Source organism: Fusarium falciforme, chromosome 5, assembly GCF_026873545.1.
Source record: "Fusarium falciforme chromosome 5, complete sequence".
NCBI classification, from domain to species: Eukaryota; Fungi; Ascomycota; class Sordariomycetes; order Hypocreales; family Nectriaceae; genus Fusarium; species Fusarium falciforme.
In genome coordinates, this window is record NC_070548.1 from 3,694,801 (window position 1) to 3,711,958 (window position 17,158).

A 17,158-nucleotide genomic window follows, 5' to 3' on the forward strand; every position below is an offset into this window, starting at 1 on the left:
GAATGCTCTATTCATTTTGCGGGATCATAGAGGACATGGTCGGTGAAACCTCTCAGAAATCTTAGATGTAGACGGTGAGGGCACTTATTTGGCCTCTTCGTGCTTCACATTGACCTTCTTCCAGCTTTCCCTCTCCTTCAGGCCATTCCACCACTTCTCAGTAGCCGGATACTTGGCGAGAAGCTCTCCAAAGCCAAAAGCCTCTGACATGTCTCCGTAGGGCAGGTGGAACAAGTCGGCGAGGGTGATGTTGTCTCCTGCGAGATACTTTTGCTTGGAGAGGATGCGCTCATAGCCCTGGAGGGCTTTGTCAAGATCTTCGAGCTTGGCCTTGACCACTTCCTCATCAGCGGGTCCGAGGTTTAACACCTTCTTGAACACTTTCTCCCAGGTGATCCTGGTGGTGTTGGAGTCGAAGTAGGAAAGCTCAATGGAAAGAGCCTGGCATGGGTCAGCGAATATCCACACAACTGACGATTTGAAGAATAATAGTACCTGCTGGAAACCGGCATATGCCTTGAGGTCAGACTCAGAGGGAGACAAGTCGATGCCGGTGTCGCGGTACTTGACGGCAATGTAATGGGCAATGGCCCTGCTTTCTATCTCAAAGTCAGCATTCTCCTCACCCAGATGGGGATCGTCAGATCTCATGTTTCACTTACCGTAAACCTTGATTCCAGTCTCGGTGTCGATCAAAACGGGGATCTTCTTGAAGGGGTGAAACTCCTCGGCGTATTCATCGGTTCTGTGCGCACCGGCAAGGACGTCGAGAGCAGGCAGCTCATATTCTAAGCCCTTCTCCTCGAGCACCGTGCGCACGCGACGGGTGCAAGTTGAAGGACCGTATCCGTAAAGCTTCAAGACCATTGTGCCGATTTAAGTTGAGTTCCAAGAGAAGAGTGATTGATGGTGATGTGATTGTTGAACAAGATTGCGATATGAGCATCACGATGGTAACTTATATAGCCCAACCTCATGAATGCATAGAACTAGAATTATTAATTTGTTACTAATTGAATCAGCCAACCTCGGCTGACATTCTGCCTCTCCAGTCGGATTGGCCAATTTACGATCCGTCTCGCGTCTCGTCCGTCATTCGGACGAGAATTGCTCCCGATCGATTGGTAAGTCGCACGGAGTTAATTTGCAGCCGAAAAAAGGGACCCAAAATAGGGATATCTTTCGATGCAATTGGTTTCGTTGGGGATTTGATTAGTCAAGAGACATCTGTCTTTTTCTTGATAGGCATTGACGAGAGCATTGATGATCTCAGTGTACCTTCTTGCAGTCGACAAGAGTGTTGGGCACCATGGCAAACACAATGTTCAGCAAAGCAACGACGCGACCATAAATCTGCTTACCAGGCGTAATGAGAAACAGTCGATGAAAGAGCACAGATAGAGGTGATTGTTGACTAATGGATCATATAAAGTCTCTATTTGTTCTATAGTATGAAGCTTGCGCCGCGAGACAAGTTGTAACAAACATGGCGTCTATTCGACCTCCCAGTAGTCCATCTTTTGGAAGACCTCGAGCCTGGAGAATCTAACAAGTTTTAATAAATGGTACCGCAGGACTACTTGTTGTAGCAAGCAAACGAGGTGATCTTGTCGTTGTGGTTGGCGGGGATGTTGGCGTCAACGCCGCCACTGCTTGCGGGAACCACCAAGCTAGCTCCCTTGCAGTTGGCATCGCTGAGATGTGTTAGGGATTTGCTTGCCATGGAATTGATGTTCGACTTACTCCCAGAACTGGCACCACACGTTGGGAGGGATCTGGATGTAGCTAATGCGGTCATTCCAGAAGGCGTCGGTGCCCAGAAGGTTTCCTGACAGAATTCGATCAGCAAATTATCAAAAGATTGGGCGACATGGTTGATAAATCTTACTGCAGGTGGCGTGGGGAGTGTCAAAAGCCTTGAACTGCCCACCGCCGTTCTTTTGATTCTCGAACACACCGATGGTGATGGCCTGGGCCATACCGGTAAGAGAGAGAATAGCGGCAAACTTCATGGTGATGAGGTTGTAACTGTTGGAAGTGAGGAGTAATGAGTGATTGGATACATCATCTTGAGATCTAAAAGCATCTACTTATATATTCGGGATCAAATACTCTATTCTACACTCTCGTGAAGTCGGCCTTCAGCTGGCTAAGTAAAAGATCGGTAAGCGGTTTACTCAGCGTTTCTGTGGGGTAGCTTCATGTATGCCCAATAAGGCTGGCCAGTAACATTCAGAGAAGCAAGTGAGTTAGATTAATGTTACTCTGCTACCATAGCTCCTTAGCTCGAATCCTGATATGACTAAGGTCTTAATTGACTGAAAAAGCGCTATCCGTAAGGTCTTGGTAACGGCAAGGAGCAGTAGCTGAAACGCCAAATACGAATACCCACTTCAGCACGCGGCCGTCCTAATCCTATCTTTAATCTTTTACGAGAAACGATCTGCCGGCATATCAATCTCATCGGCAGTTACACGCCGTGGGAGGAATCCAACAGCGGCCGATCGTTGACCAAACCTGACTCGGGATTTTCAGGGCTCATCCGAGCGTCGGATGTGGATGCTGCATGACAACCCGTATTATTCCCTGCTGTGCCTAATACTTCCTCCGTCTCTTTGAGAAGGAAGTTAGCCGATTTAAAGTGGCACATGATTTTAGGGTCGATGGTACTGTCTCCTGCACGTTGCTTAAACTGATGGAGGCATGGGAACTGAATGAGCATGGTGATGGGGGGGCGGGATTGAAACCGCCCAAGGAAGGTGTCTCAGGGCATGCGGTCCGAGGATCATGCTATTGATGTTATTCGAATGCATACAACGTAAGAGATATTAGGCGTCTCCCATACCTCCCAGCCAATAAGACAGGAGGTTGAGATTGGTCTCGTGATGAGAACTCAGGCACCGTGCCGCTTGGTCGTATAGCCTTACCATCATCCCTGAAGGTGATCACCGTATTCGGCGTATTGAGTTGCATACTGCAACGTCGGGTATTGTCAGCCCCTCCGGAAGTCGGCCGCTACCATAAGTCATGTGCCATGGTATGATCAGCTTCATGGCCTACACGTGCTGAATCCGCCATCTGAGCCCCTGCAGGGCCTAGAACGAAGCGGTTAAATGCACGGTCTCGCCCAGTCAGTATGAATGATACGATGAAGCGGGGAACCAATGCAGGAAACCTTCGCATCTCGGACCTTGTCCTTCCGGTATGCCTTGGGACGACGCCCCGATGTTCCGAAGTGCGGAGCTGGCTCAGTGATGTGACAGCAACAGCCAAATACAGCAACTCGAGAATACCACATGCAAAAACGATGCACATTGGGTATACCTTGCCTAATATCATACAACATAGACTTTCGAGTTGTGTGCCAAAACGAGTATACATAAGACTATCAGTCTACCAGTTGAGGAGCACAAGACTGTATCAACTCTACAATCAAACAAAATCAAATCAGTCCTTCATCCACCCATCTCCACACTTTTTGCAAAATGAAGCTGAATCTCCTCTTCCTCGCGACCGCCGTCATCGCCGCTCCCTCGCCAGACATCGAGTCCAGGGATGTCGAAGCCCGTGCGACATGCTGGAACCGAAGCAGTTGCTCCCGGACCTGGGCCGGCAAATGTGAGGACTACTGCAAACCCTACAAGTTCTCCCACATGGCCAAAACCGACTGCGGATTTTTGTCGCAGCGATGCTGCTGCAAGACCAAGTAGTGGCCGTGCTGCTTGCCGCTGAGTCTTGTCGGATGGCTCTACGCCTGCGGTGGTTGTGATAGGACTGTGAGATCTTGCTGGAGAGATTAGGAAAATGGGGTGTATAGGCATGGCTGGCAAGGGATTACGGTTTGGCTGCGATGCTGGCCTGGGACCACAATTGTATTTACTATCATCCTTGATCATCTCATCAGTTTTGAGTACACACTCGATGTAAAATAAGTACCCCCCGATCCTTCCCGTAATGCTGTAACATTTTCACCACTTGCCCATCATTCCTAGCTATACACCAGCCCGTCTCACCGATCAGAGGCTTTCATCCTTTGCGCCCATAACAACCTCATCAATACCCGAGGACCCCTGAATACCCAAGGAGAATCAGGACCAACTAAACGAGTGCACCCATAACGTCACAGTAACCATCCAGGTCCTCATCTTCGGCAGCTCGCTTCGCCGCGTGATCCGCCATGGCATTCAGCGATCTTGGTATCTTCCAAAACTCAACCTTCAAGCCGAGCTCCTCAAGCCGCTCGAATTCCCCAAGCAGTGCCTCCCAAAGATCCCTGTTCTTCACAGCCCCTCGGTTGCTGGTCCTCCACCCGTTCCATAACCATCCCGACACCCATTCGGTGGCGCCTTTAGCGACGTACTCTGAGTCGGTGGCAATGACCAGCTTGGTGAAGCCTTCGCCCGGCCAGTACCGGAAACGTAGGGCGGCTAGGACGGCTCGTAGCTCGGCACGGTTGTTCGTCTGCTCGTGGCAGTCGCCCCAGGGCCCAAAGTTCTCAAGACGTCCGGAAACTATGCCTGAATCGCTGTCGGTTACTGGTTTGAAGCAAATGGCCCAACCTGCTCTGGGGTTGGATCCACCATTTTCGAGACAGGCGCCATCAGCGAAGATTAGGAATTCGTCTGGATTATTGTTGCGGATGAAGCGATAAACATGGGGGCTTGCCCGTCTGCCCAGGCCGGCTGGGAATAGTTCGTTAGGCAGAGCTCCTGCTGATGGCGGGACAAATTTGGATGGGTAGACGCGTCCTCTGCCTCGTATGCAGCCCTGTTCTCGCATTGGAAGGGGTTGACAATCGATTACCGGGTCAATCCGTCGAAAGTATCCTGGACCCGCGCGATCGTGATCGTGTACCACAGAGCCTCCTTGGTAAGAAAGCATGTCAAGTTCTCCGGCCGAGTCTGGGAGCTCATCATCCATGAAGGTGTAATCGACGCAGCAGGACCCGCAAATGGGCAAGCCGTGACGTCCACAGGCTAGACGCCCATCTGGGAGCTCAATGGGGCTATCCATGCTGTAGACTTCTGGTCGGGCTTAGTATGGGTGAGGATCAATTTTGACTGTGATGAAGTTGAACGTCACCGCGCTTGTAGTGTGTCCCGTCACGTGACTGATCTCTCGGACGCTGAGGTGCTGCCGTCACGCCTTCCGCATTTTTTTTTCGCTCAGATAACGGCTGTGAACATACTCTGTACCTACTTTACTATGATATGATGGGGAAATGTTTTGATCTGTATTTTTCAGTTTGTTGCTTTTTTTTTTTACAGACCTCAATTTGGTCAACCGCACGACGAAGTAGAGGCCACGCCACAGGGCCCATGTTGTACAGGTTGAGAAGTCTTTGGTGCCTCGGAATTGTTTGCGTTTAAGTTCTACTTAAATTTGTCAAATTTATGTTTTCTGATTGCCTTTTCTTTTCAAGTACTATGATAGGAAGATGTTGAGGCCCCGGTAAATGAGGTCAGAACCAGGGTGGCGATGTAGATATAGGGTGGAAGTGGTCTTTTAAACAGAAAAGAGAAAGCGAGAGAGACGAAAAATCATTACTTGCAAGAAGGCTTGAATGACTACTCAGTAACCCTTTTTGAGAATCGTTTCGACGTCTCCACTGGTCTCATCTTTACTTCTTGACTTCAGCCACTATAGCCTCACGCATCCCTTTCGGCCCATCTACAGAACCTGCCCGCCCAGCCGAATGATGACACGATTCCTTCCAGCATACAAAAAGCTTTGCTCTTCCATCGCTTCATCTCCCACCTTTACCCATCTTTGAATGTTGGAAAAGGCAGACGTACCAACATGAGCGGCACTGGAGTACCCGCGTGCGCTTGCGCGCCAACTCACCACGTCGTTTGTGCCTGCGGGGTATTCAGCTGCTCTAACTGTGGTGTCGCCCAGCAGCAGTCAGCCCATATCGTTGCTCGTCTGGGCCTGCTTGATGGTTCTTACTTCGGCAATCCCTCCCCGAACCCTCTTTGCACAAACTGCCGTGGCCGCCCTGAACTTGACCGGAGGCACTGGGCACTACGGCCGGAGCACACGCAAAGACTAGACGAGGGTCAAACTTATGGGCCACCTCTGAATTTCTTGACACAAGCGAGGGTAACCAATGCTCAGTTTGTACCGGAAAATGAGCCACTACGAACGTGGACGGAACAACCGAGGGATCACCAACAGCCGGAAGGGGGCGAGCAGCACGACCGGATCCTTACCATATCAAGGCGATTGAGAGGTTATTCTCTAACGGGGCGCGCAAGAGAATCAAGTGAAAGCCCCAATCAGACAAATCAGGGAGCAGTGTCTTCTTTTACAGACGGGAGGCAATCTAGGGCCCGTCAACCAGAAGAAGAGCAACCCGCCCAAACCGCGAAACAAGCCAGGACGAGGGAGAGATATGAGAGGTTTACGAGGACCATAGAAGAAGAAAGACAACGCCAGCGCCAGAGAGAACAGTTGCAACGGAGACGCGAAACAGAACTACGCGTTCAGAACGCTCAACTAGTGCTAGAGAATGAACTCATGCAACTAGAAGCACAACATCAATTTGTCAGAGTGGAGCCGGGGAGACGAGAAAGCTTTGCGCGCGCCGGACTCCTACAACTATTGAAGTAACGTCAGAGACAGGAGAGACAAAGGGAGGGAAGTCAGTCGCAGACGACGACGACGACTACCAGCGATAAAACCACGAAAGAGACTAGTAGGCAGTGTACGATCTGCGTCGAGACTTATATGGACGTCCAGGATTCCTTTCCCTTTCCGCCCGCACTCCAACAATGCAGCGAGCACCACGACATGGACGTTTGCGTACTCTGTCTCTGCTACAACATCAAGTCTCAGCTTGAGTCACGGGGATCTGCAGCATGCAACGATCTCAAATGTCCTAATCTAGGCTGTGATCATGTGTACACCCACAAGCAGGTCTGGCTTCTATCCGACCCAGACACCTTTGCCCTGTACGATCAATTTTGCCTCAACACTAGTCTGGTAATGGAGGTCAATTTTCGGAGATGTCTTCGCGGGAGATGCACCAATGGCCAGATCTACGACGATTTGGACCCGGATTCCCCATATGGAAACCGAATCCTCTGTAGCGTGTGTGGTTTTGTCATGTGTTTTAAACACCACTGTCCATGGCATCAAGACCTCACCTGCGACGAATACGACCTGCGAAGAAGAGACGGCGACAAAGAAACAGAAAGCTGGTTGGCCGAAAAGACCAAGCCCTGCCCCAACTGCAACATCCCGATCGAAAAGGGCACAGGCTGTTTGCACATGACATGTCAAGCCTGCCGCTACGAGTTCTGCTGGGAGTGTCTGGCTGACTGGAGAATTGCAAGGTCCGGTCATGTAGGACATCGCCCAGATTGCTTCTTTCGCAAGAGAGCGGCTCCTCCGCCCACGGCGATGATTGGGAGTACGATTGTGGAGGCGCAGAGGAATAGAGAGAGGGCGGCCCAGATGCGGGCAAGGATTGATGGTCTACTTGAGCCTTGAGCGATTTCTCGCGCGTCTGAGTTTCACCCAAGTATTGTCAGACCAAATAAACCAATTAAACCCTGAAAGAACGTTTAAGAATCACATCGACTGCCACTATTACTTAAGTATTGCTAGCAGGTGTTGGCTAATATTGTAGTCCCTCCGAAATGAGAGCTCTGGACCGAGCTGCCTCGACTATATCAGCTACCCTCCTCCGAAGCCTTCAACTTTTAAGCAGGCATTTGCTTCGACATTGAAGCCTTGCCCCGCCTGGCTTTTTGTAATTTTCGATACGATCTCGGCCGTATTGACCAATGAAATTCGCGACTGCTGCCCTCTTGTCAGATCCCTCGTTCAGTTGAGGCGCAGACACCCCGCTTGAGATCGTAGCGGGGCCATCATCACTCAATTCTCGCTCAACCAAAGTCCTGATCTTACAGTCTACGCTTTATAACCCCTTTAGTTTGTCACAGGGTCTTTTACGCCAGGAAGCATGGCCATAATCGAGGATTTTCCTCCTTTCAAGCTTTGCGCCCTATGCAAGGGAATCTTCCCCCGTGCTGACGACCCCAACGTCGATGATAACATCCAAGGCCAGATATGGACTAATGATGAGGGCTACCACTTCACTCGAACACGGGAAGAGATCGAGCGAGGAGCTATTGAGGGTTGTGAATTCTGTACAGATATCGTTCAGAATGATGGAGCGTACAAGGAGAGCTCTCCAGATCGCCAACACGAAACGATTGGCCAAGAGGATGACTATGAGAGAAGCACGTATGGGAGCGATGAGGAAAGCGAACAGGATAGTGAGGTGGGATCACAGTCTGCGGAACCTGATGCGGGCCCAGACTACATTGCCATGTTTTCAGGGCTACGAGCCGGTTGCTTCCCCCCGATGGAAGAGAGACTCGAATTCAGGATCAAGTTTCACTCTGAAGACAAAAGTCTAGCCATCTATGACTCCAATGGCCTGTTGATAGGCCGTAGGTGGTGTTTACACACAACACCTGGTAGGTTTTCCCCACTGCCCTCTCCTACTTGACCTACCTCTCACTATTCCCACAGACAACCCGGCGTCCAAACTCACCCATGCTCAGGCAACACTCGCAGAGTTCGGACCAGATCAGACGTTTGGAGCCGTACGGCAGTGGCTTGGTGAATGCGTTGACAACCATCCAGGATGCCCCGGTGACGCCCCGAGAGAGCTACCAACGAGGCTCATCATGGTCTCACCACTGGGGGTCGACGTTTCGGCGCGCTTTTGCGAGACCCTCGGTCAAACAGTACAATATTGCGCTCTGAGCTATTGCTGGGGCGGTGACCGGGTTCACAAGACTACTCGCGAGAGGTATGCCGCATATCTTCAAGAGTTACCATACGAAGAGCTACCACAGACCATCCGAGACGCCTTCCAAGTGGCCCGGTCCGTTGGAGTAAGATACATATGGATTGATTCACTTTGCATCGTGCAAGACGAAAAGGAAGACGTGGCTTGGGAGATGGCAAAGATGTTCTAGATCTACTTCAACAGTTGCTTCACGATCTCGGCAGCCAGCGCGTTGACTTGCAGAGACGGTTTTCTCAAGCGCCTGTCAGCAAACGATACGGGACTCTTCTTTCTCCCCATTCGCGTGGATAAGAGCACCAAGGGTTCCGTCCTAATGTCCAAGGAGGGACCTTACTGGGCCATGATTGGCGCATACCCACAGCCCATCAACGACCGAGCGTGGACGCTTCAAGAGGCGATGCTCACACCTCGACTTCTAATCTTTACCGGCATGGATTTCATCTGGAAATGCCAAGCTGGCTTTGGACCGGCAACGGCCGAGCACCCTAGAACCGCTAACGAGATTCACATTGAGAATCTGTATGGGCCTCCTAACGAGAGCCGGTGGTTTCCGGCACTGGTGGATTGCGGTTACAACTTCATTTCTACGAAGCAATGAAGGCCATGTCTCACGCCCAGGCGATGACTTCGAGGATTTGCAAGAGCAATAGTGTCTCCTAGTGGAAAACTACACCAAACGCAACCTCACCGTCGCAACAGATAAGCTTCCTAGCATCTCCGCCATCGCCCGACTACTGGCTCCCAAGCTGAAAAATGATTATCTAGCAGGGCTTTGGAGACAAAACTTGGTCTTCGATCTTATGTGGAGCATACATCGATTCCCTCGTCCAGAAGCGTGCAAGTCAGGCAGCCCATCTTGGTCGTGGTGTCGCAAAGGATATAGGCAGCTAGGCTGCGGTACCTGTTGCAAGGTATCTTTCACTTTTGCCGCAACTGGCTGTGCGACACGTGGGCCTCTGTGCAGGGTACGATCGAGTATGTAGGTCGGAGACTCGTGGACAGCGCGGCTGAAGTCATCAGTTGCAGTGTGGATTTGGCATATACTCAGGACCCGTTTGGAGATGTCACAGGTGGTGTGCTCGAGATCTGGGGACATCTTACTCAGATATCGAAGGAAGACTTGCACAGGGAGCATGGCCGGATCGACTACAAGATGGACTCCATTGGTCTCTCCCCAAACCTTCGCTCCTGTAGAGGGAAACAATCCCCAGCGCTCTGGTGCTTGACTCTCGGTTATGGGAAATGTATGATGAGGGGATGGTTCTACTCCCTCATTTTGGTGAGAAGAATTCGAGAGGGAAACTAATATTATAATCTAGTGGTTTCAAATATGGCATAATCTTAATCCTAGATAACCAGTCCATGTGAGTACATGGGTGATCGGAACGGCTATTTATTACATAGCAGAAAACCTGCTAAAACTTCTAGCGTGGTGACACTGAAGGTAGGCCGGTATGAGAATATCAGCCAAGAGTCAGGGTTATAGATAATTGATCAATTTTTCCACCCATATATCTACACTATTCTCTGTGCTCCACATCTATAGCTCATGGCCGTAGCCCCTCCCTTAACAATCTCTTTATTTCATTTCGGAAGTCGCAGAACTCCGTCTCATGTTGTGCCCAGTCTTTGACCCTTGACTCAAGCGCCTGAGCCCTCTGGTACGGCGTTGAATCTGACAGTCTCATTGCGACGGATCCCGAGCCATTTGTCTGTTCTTGGGTAGATGCTGAATTTACTTCAAGCCGAATGTCATCTTGAAGAATAATGAGTGCCCGTTCATGCCGACTCGAGGTAACTTGGAGCGTGATCATGTCAGTAACTACGCCCAAAACGGAGCGCCCAAGATGCCTTACCATTGCCGAATTCCACTAGTTCATCCCCTACTTTCTCGATATGGGTTCGTATGCTGTCGATCAACCTTTCGAACTCTGCGGGACTCGCACCCAGCAACATCTTGTCCTGATTGCTGGCGTTGTTGGGCCATCTGGCGCTGGCGAAGGCGGGGACGATCTTGCGTTTTATTTTCTGGAACTTGCCTTTCTTCGTGTGCATCGAGCGGATGCAGCACTTCCATTCTTCTAGGCGTGTCTCGATAGCGCCCAGAGTTTCCACTGCCGTTGAATTGTCCTCTCCTGACCTCATAGCAGGAATCCGACCTCTAACGTCATCGTATATCCTCGCGTTCCCTTTAGCCCAGCGTAAGAGATCGCTGTCTACTCCTCCGTATTCAGTGCACTCTTCTAGCTTAATGCCAGCGTAGAATGTGTAGTCTTTCACGGAGACAAGGAAGTCATCGCCAAAACCGCCACTGAAGAAGTTCGTGAGTGGCTCCTCAAGGGTTTGTATCATCTCAAGATTGCAACCATCAGCTCTAACCAACGAAAGTAGTCGTGCTAATTTCCAACTGTGCCAGTCGCAAAGACCTGAGACTTCCGAGAGGTCTCGGAAAAGCTCGTCCAACGAGCTCTTCAGTTTTAGGCTGGAGGGACCAAGATGTGCATCCGCTTTCGATATCGCGTCCAGTAAGAACTTCTCTGTCGCTACCTTTGCCTCATCTCTCTTGCCTGTTAACGACGGCTTGTAGAGGGTGTCCTCGAAAGCTTCATCGTTGCTCCTGCTTGAGATTAGAAGTCAGCGAGCGACATGTCATCAAACACCAAGAGCCTCACCCAATTGATGACGAGTCCATTTTTTGCGATTCCAGTTAGTGAGCAGGGTTTACTGCCCGCTGCAGAGTTTGTGAATTCCGAACGAGACCTTGGGGCAGCGAAAACAACTGGCATCCAAGAGGTCCGCAGTTCACAAGAAATCACACTCCCAGGCTCTCTGTATCGGGGCCTAATAGTATCTTATATACTTGTTGGGAGCCTGGTGCCCCTGTCTGCTCCGCTGGCCATGTGACTGTGGCTGCAGCAGCTAAAAATACCCATGCTTGAAAATGAGGCTGTTTCTCCTCTGAGACACCTCACGCTGGCTTTTTTCATCCTTCTTCAGTCATGGACCCAGAATCATATGAGAGGAATCTCGTAGCATATGTGAATAGGTCAGTTGATGAAGAGGAAGAGTTTCACTTTTTGCGATTCGAATTCCTGCAGCGGCTCAACATCACCCAGCTGGAGGTGAAGCTGGCCAGGTTGAAGAGCCAGGTTCATGCCCATGGCCAAATCAACAGCCAAGAGCAAGAAATCCTCCAAAGGACGCTACGGGACTATGGTACGCGATCACGTCAAACAGGTATTCAGAGGCGGGGCTAATCCTTTCCCAGCTACCGCCATCAGAGACTATCGCTTTATTCAGGGACACAAGAGCCTCAAAGAGACAGAGGCGAGAGACAGAAAGCTTCTTCTTAAGAGATTCTTTCAGTCAGTCAAGGATGTTAACGATCCATTTTCCTCACACTATGCCTTCTTCCAGGACGCAGAAACCAAGATCGACCCGATGCGTGATGCACTCATGAGGCATCTTCCCTCGCGACTAACGTTCTCCAAGGAGGAACGCCGCCAGAGATCCAAGGAGTACCACGACGGAAAACTACCTAAGGAAGTTTCACAGCTGGTCGACCGATCTGTGCGCTTCGCTGTTGCTGTCACGGGGGGGCTGTTCCTTGTTATCCCCATGATAATCATGACGCTCCGGCCGTCCGATGTCAAGAGCTTGATTACAGTCTCTGCCTTTGTGCTTCTCTTTGCTTTATGTCTTTCTTTCGTCGTCAAGGTTTCCAACATTGAGACGCTGGTTTCTACTGCTACATATGCCGCAGTGTTGGTTGTGTTTGTGGGTACAAGTACGGGCAGTTCGGGATGATAGATAAAGCCTGAGAGTAGTTGAGGACATTCGTACTTGCGATCTTCTGGCTCAGTTAACCCATCGAGGGCCGGGCTCCAACTATAATAAAGAACACATTTTCAACACATCATAGCAACATTTCCCAATGCTGACACAGTGGCCTTTATTCGTATTTGCATTTAGAAGTCGCCAGGACTGTGTTGAGATTTCAACTGTGTTAGACTGATCAAGGAATCGAATAATAAGATGAACTGGCGCTAGACGAGGCTTCGCCCTCGTGCTTCAGAACTCCCATCCAGTCGGCCGCTTCCGTTCAGTAGTGTCAGCAGCCGCGACAATCAAGTAGAGAAGAAAGCGTTTCAGTTTCTATAGTAGCCTACGAAGTGTGAGTTCTATGTAAGTAAATTCAACATGCAATAGCCACTTCTAGCTACACCTCAGACGGGCTTTCCCTTCGCCGGCTTCGCCACGTGGCAAGCCCACCACGCACGATATGCCAATCTTCCTTCTCACTACTGACTCGCCTCTCCTCCTTACCTTGGGCGTTATCTAGTTCCTCCTTCGAGCTTCTTCCTGCATCAGCCTCTCGATCGATCTCTCTGAGCCACAAGATGTACAGAAGGGTCGCCAAGACAAGACCTTGGGAGAAAAGAGCGTAAGCAACAATCTTGGTTAATAGTATCTCACAGGGAAAGAATGCCTTACAAATCAGTAGGAATTCCCAACCTGGGACCTTGCGAAAAGAGTCAACGTCCATGGCAAAAAGGGACGACAGGGAGGTTGAGGTTAACTAGGTGACGCTTGTTACTTGCAAATTCGGTTCAGATGATGGCTAGGAACACCTACGAAGAACGCTGTAATTCCAGTGAAGATCGTGACCGTCCGGCCTTGCTGGAAGCTCTCTCTCGCTTGCTGTTTGGCGGTCTCGCCCTGCTTCAGGCTCTCTTTCGCCTGGCTGTTAGCAATCTGCCGCTGGGCAAGAGAGAGCGTCATTTCAACCTATTGCGTAAAAGTCAGCAAGGTCAAGCGTACCACAAATGCACCTTACATTTAACTTGATGCGATCAGCAGATGCGATCATGTCCTCAATGTCGCTCAAGACGTGGCTCTCCCATCGCCGGTTGTCCGCCGAGGATCCATTCTTCAACTTCTTCCAAACCCTCATTTGATGTTTACCGATTGCTCGGAGCATTTGAAGCTCGTCGAGGATGTTTCTGATTTTGGCCAAAAGTCTCGCGGCAGCCTTCGTCCCCATCTCTTTTCCCTCTGGTCCGTCTTTTTCTTTCGGCTCTTTCGCTTCCATGTGCTCACAGAACTCTTCAAATAGCTTGGCGTCTTCCCTGGCCTAAGAGAGGTTAGAAGATTTCAACAGTATCGATGCTTGCGCAGAGGAGCGTACAATCTTGTTGATCGAGTCAGAAAAGATCTGATGGATGGAATGGTCTGTTTCGTAAACCGTCGACTTTGGCGGTCGGTCGAAGGAATCGACAGAGTACGCGAAGACTGCCTTGGCCATCTCAAGCGGGGATCGCACCCTTCTTACTCGCTTTTCTATGTGGTCAATTGCATCTGTTAGGAATGAATCTTCAGCTTGGTCAATTGGATGCGTGGTCGCCGTGATCAACCATTCTAAGTACGAATTGTCAGCAAAATCTGCTCCTCAGCACAGGGGTTGTCGACATACTATGACCGATTACCCACACCCACAGCTGATTCACCCTAACAAGCGTCCAGTCAGACCTTTCGGCTACACCTTCAGGGTGTATGCTCTTTGTCACAACTTGGAGTTCATTCCTTTGTGGTCGATCCTCGTGCAGGGGTGCTTGTTGCTGGGTGAGCCGGGAAAAGCCGTAGAAGAACTCATCAAGAGTTGCCGAGCCATGGATGACGTTGCCTTCGTAGCACTTCAGCAAGCCATAGTATGCGTCGTAAGCTCCTTGTAGGTCGACCTCGTTCTGATCCCTTCCGTTGTTCTCCTCCTCTTGTTTGCATGCCTTCTCCTGTTCCTTCTGCGACCGTTTGCCCTTGCAATCATCGTTCCCAGTGTGGTACTGGCCTCGTTGTTGTCTTGACAAGGCGAAATATGGCATCTAGATGGAAAATGAGAACTCAAGGGCTGACCTTAATGAGGGATACTCACATAAATGGCTTGAAGAAAGCGGTCAGGGCTGTAAGCGCCCTTCGTTTGGGGCAGCGGCTCAGTGGTGCATAGAGGCTTCATGATCCGCGACTCAGATGTTCCGTCTGGTGTCTGGGACCAGCTGGATTCGAAGAATGCATTCACCCTCTCAACGTTGTTCGACCGTGAGTCGTTCACGCATGATGGCTCCTCGATCAAGATTCTTTTCAGGAGGTCCTGTAGAATCAATCAGCGAGATGAATTTCTCAGTAGAGAGCCAATGACACTTCTGGAGGCTCTCTTTAACCCTTGATAAGCTCACATTCATCCAGGTAATCTGGGAAGGATAGTCAGTTCAGCACCCGATTTGGGACTCGGTAAGACACGCAGAGACTCACATTGGTTGCGGGAAGATGAACCCATGTAAAAAAGTCATCTCCGAGACGCTTTTCCTTCGTGGTCGTTGTGTTTACCGGTCCAGTGCCATAAATGATATCTTGGACGCTGCGGAATTCGGTCGCGAAGGTCGGCTCGTCATCTCGTACCCTGCATTCAGTAACTGCCGCCTTTGGACCCCATTGCTTCAAGAATTCCTCTTGTTCGGCACCAGCTATTGGTATCTCGGGTTTCTCCTCTCCAGACGTGATGGTTGGAGTAACATTCCGCAGCAATGCGAGCACCTCAGGCAGTTCCAGATATGTTGCCCATTGAATTGCGCTCCAGCACCTGGTGTCGGTGGGAGGCATCTTATCCCTGAGATGCTTCCTCTCTTCAAAAAGACTCTCCAGGTAATGGTGGCTTTCTTCATTTTTGGCTGCCCAGAGGAGTGCCTCTACTTCATCTCCCGAGTCGAACATGCTTGCGCTCTCCGAGTCCATCATCAACCCCAGGATGTCAGCAGGGTGTGATTTGAGTGCCAGGCCCAAAGCTGTGTTTTCCCACTCGTTGCTGAGTCTATTCTCACCTTCTTTCATCACCTCTAGGATGTCTTTGTAGGCGCTCCAGTTGCCAGTTTTCGCCGCCAGATGCAACGCTGTGTCTTCTTCGTCGTTCTGAATCGCAGGATCAGCGCCATGTGCCAAGAGCTTTGCCACGATGCGCGACTGGCTTTTCTTCCTGTCATCAGGGCTTTCATTTTCCTTCTCGGAAGGCTCAAATGCGTAGTGGAGTGCCGTGTTATATGCCCCGTCTCGGTCGGCTTGGATATTGCAATCCGCCCCGGCTTCGCAGAGGGCGTTGACGCATTCGACATGTCCTTGTTCGCTCGCCGCGCATAATGGTGTTTTCCCTTTGTCATCGGTCGCGTCTATCGCTGCATGCTCTTCTAGAAGAACTGTAACAACTCTCTCGTGACCTTTTCGGCTCGCTGCGTGCAATGGCGTCTCCCCTTGGTTATCGGTCCTGTCCGTCTTGGCGTGTTCCTTCAAAAGAAGACGAGCAGATCTCTCCCACCCATTTCGACACGCACTGTGCAATGGTGTTTCTCGGTCCTTGTCGGGTTTGTCGATGTCGGCTCCCCTTTCCAGAAGAAGGTTCATGATATCAACGCATCCTTTCCCACTCGCCACATGCAATGGTGTCTCCCCGTGCTTGTCTCCCTCGTTGATTTTGGCCGGATTCTCGTTCAGGAGAATTTCAACAATGTCTAGGTGCTGGTATCCGACTGCTGTTCGGATTGGAGACCACAGATTGTTATCCAACACTTGAGTGTTGGCCCCACGGGATAGAAGGAGCTCGACAACATCCTTGTGGCCTTTGAAGCATGCATCATCAAGAGGAGTGGCTCTAGCATTCCCTCTGGCGTCAATGTCCGCTCCACGCTGCAAAAGCAGGTCAGCAATATCTGTGTGTCCCCTCAAACACGCGAAGTGAAGAGGCTGTCGCCCGGCTTCATCAGTCCCGGATAAGAGCGAGGTGTCGTTTGGTGTATATTCCAGCAGTTGTCTGACCGCCCACAACATGCCGCGGTCAACTGCCATGTGCATAGCGTTCTTATTGCCATCATGGTGGGAGGGCTGGCGTATCTGATCTTTTTCCAGTCCATCGAGAACCGCTTTGAGACGGTCTGCATTTCCCTCATCATTTTTTATGATCTGGAGGAACTTGTGCAACTCAGTCTTCTCGTCGCTCGCCGCCGATGGTGATGACGACAATGAGGATGAAGAGCAAGAAGGTGGGTTGAGATCAGGTCTTGGAGACGGTCCGCTGCTAAGTTTCTCGGTTCGCGGAGTTGGGGGGACGGGGTTCATTGTGTCTGAGTTGACTTGAGCCGTCTCGCTACTGAGGGGCTGGTCATCATCGCCTGCGTGGAGGCTCGGTCTGTTTTCCTCGGTCATTCTTAGGTCGAAGATGAGGATGATAGAGAACAACTTTTCAGAAGCCAATGAACGGAGCTATATAGGCATAGAAAAAGAACTTTGGTC

The 17,158-nt window shown here is 50.6% G+C and overlaps 6 protein-coding genes across 6 annotated transcripts; 2 read left to right on the forward strand and 4 right to left on the reverse strand.

Annotated features, from left to right (window-relative positions):
- Nucleotides 1-84: 84 nt before the first annotated feature.
- NCS54_00737600 (Hypothetical protein) lies at nucleotides 85-867 on the reverse strand (the record flags this gene model as incomplete). The annotated part of the gene is made up of 3 exons (XM_053152807.1): nucleotides 85-441; nucleotides 496-599; nucleotides 663-867. 3 exons carry the CDS (start codon nucleotides 865-867, stop codon nucleotides 85-87), a joined length of 666 nt encoding a protein of 221 aa, XP_053008782.1.
- A 709-nt stretch (nucleotides 868-1,576) lies between these two features.
- Nucleotides 1,577-2,027, reverse strand: NCS54_00737700 (Hypothetical protein; the record flags this gene model as incomplete). The annotated part of the gene is made up of 3 exons (XM_053152808.1): nucleotides 1,889-2,027; nucleotides 1,744-1,828; nucleotides 1,577-1,694 (listed from the first exon to the last, which is right to left on the reverse strand). Exons 1-3 carry the CDS (start codon nucleotides 2,010-2,012, stop codon nucleotides 1,577-1,579), a joined length of 327 nt encoding a protein of 108 aa, XP_053008783.1. The 5' UTR covers nucleotides 2,013-2,027.
- A 2,071-nt stretch (nucleotides 2,028-4,098) lies between these two features.
- Nucleotides 4,099-5,013, reverse strand: NCS54_00737800 (RNase H type-1 domain-containing protein; the record flags this gene model as incomplete). Its single annotated transcript, XM_053152809.1, has 1 exon — nucleotides 4,099-5,013. The coding sequence occupies one exon, from the start codon at nucleotides 5,011-5,013 to the stop codon at nucleotides 4,099-4,101; it is 915 nt and encodes a 304-aa protein (XP_053008784.1).
- A 2,956-nt stretch (nucleotides 5,014-7,969) lies between these two features.
- Nucleotides 7,970-9,425, forward strand: NCS54_00737900 (HET domain-containing protein; the record flags this gene model as incomplete). The annotated part of the gene is made up of 3 exons (XM_053152810.1): nucleotides 7,970-8,462; nucleotides 8,545-8,902; nucleotides 9,050-9,425. The coding sequence occupies 3 exons, from the start codon at nucleotides 7,970-7,972 to the stop codon at nucleotides 9,423-9,425; spliced, it is 1,227 nt and encodes a 408-aa protein (XP_053008785.1).
- Nucleotides 9,426-11,826: 2,401 nt separating this feature from the next.
- Nucleotides 11,827-12,634, forward strand: NCS54_00738000 (Hypothetical protein; the record flags this gene model as incomplete). Its single annotated transcript, XM_053152811.1, has 2 exons — nucleotides 11,827-12,043; nucleotides 12,096-12,634. The coding sequence occupies 2 exons, from the start codon at nucleotides 11,827-11,829 to the stop codon at nucleotides 12,632-12,634; spliced, it is 756 nt and encodes a 251-aa protein (XP_053008786.1).
- A 786-nt stretch (nucleotides 12,635-13,420) lies between these two features.
- NCS54_00738100 (Hypothetical protein) lies at nucleotides 13,421-16,984 on the reverse strand (the record flags this gene model as incomplete). Its single annotated transcript, XM_053152812.1, has 8 exons — nucleotides 13,421-13,615; nucleotides 13,665-13,961; nucleotides 14,016-14,245; nucleotides 14,301-14,706; nucleotides 14,757-14,972; nucleotides 15,058-15,072; nucleotides 15,134-16,555; nucleotides 16,685-16,984. The coding sequence occupies 8 exons, from the start codon at nucleotides 16,982-16,984 to the stop codon at nucleotides 13,421-13,423; spliced, it is 3,081 nt and encodes a 1,026-aa protein (XP_053008787.1).
- Nucleotides 16,985-17,158: the final 174 nt, after the last annotated feature.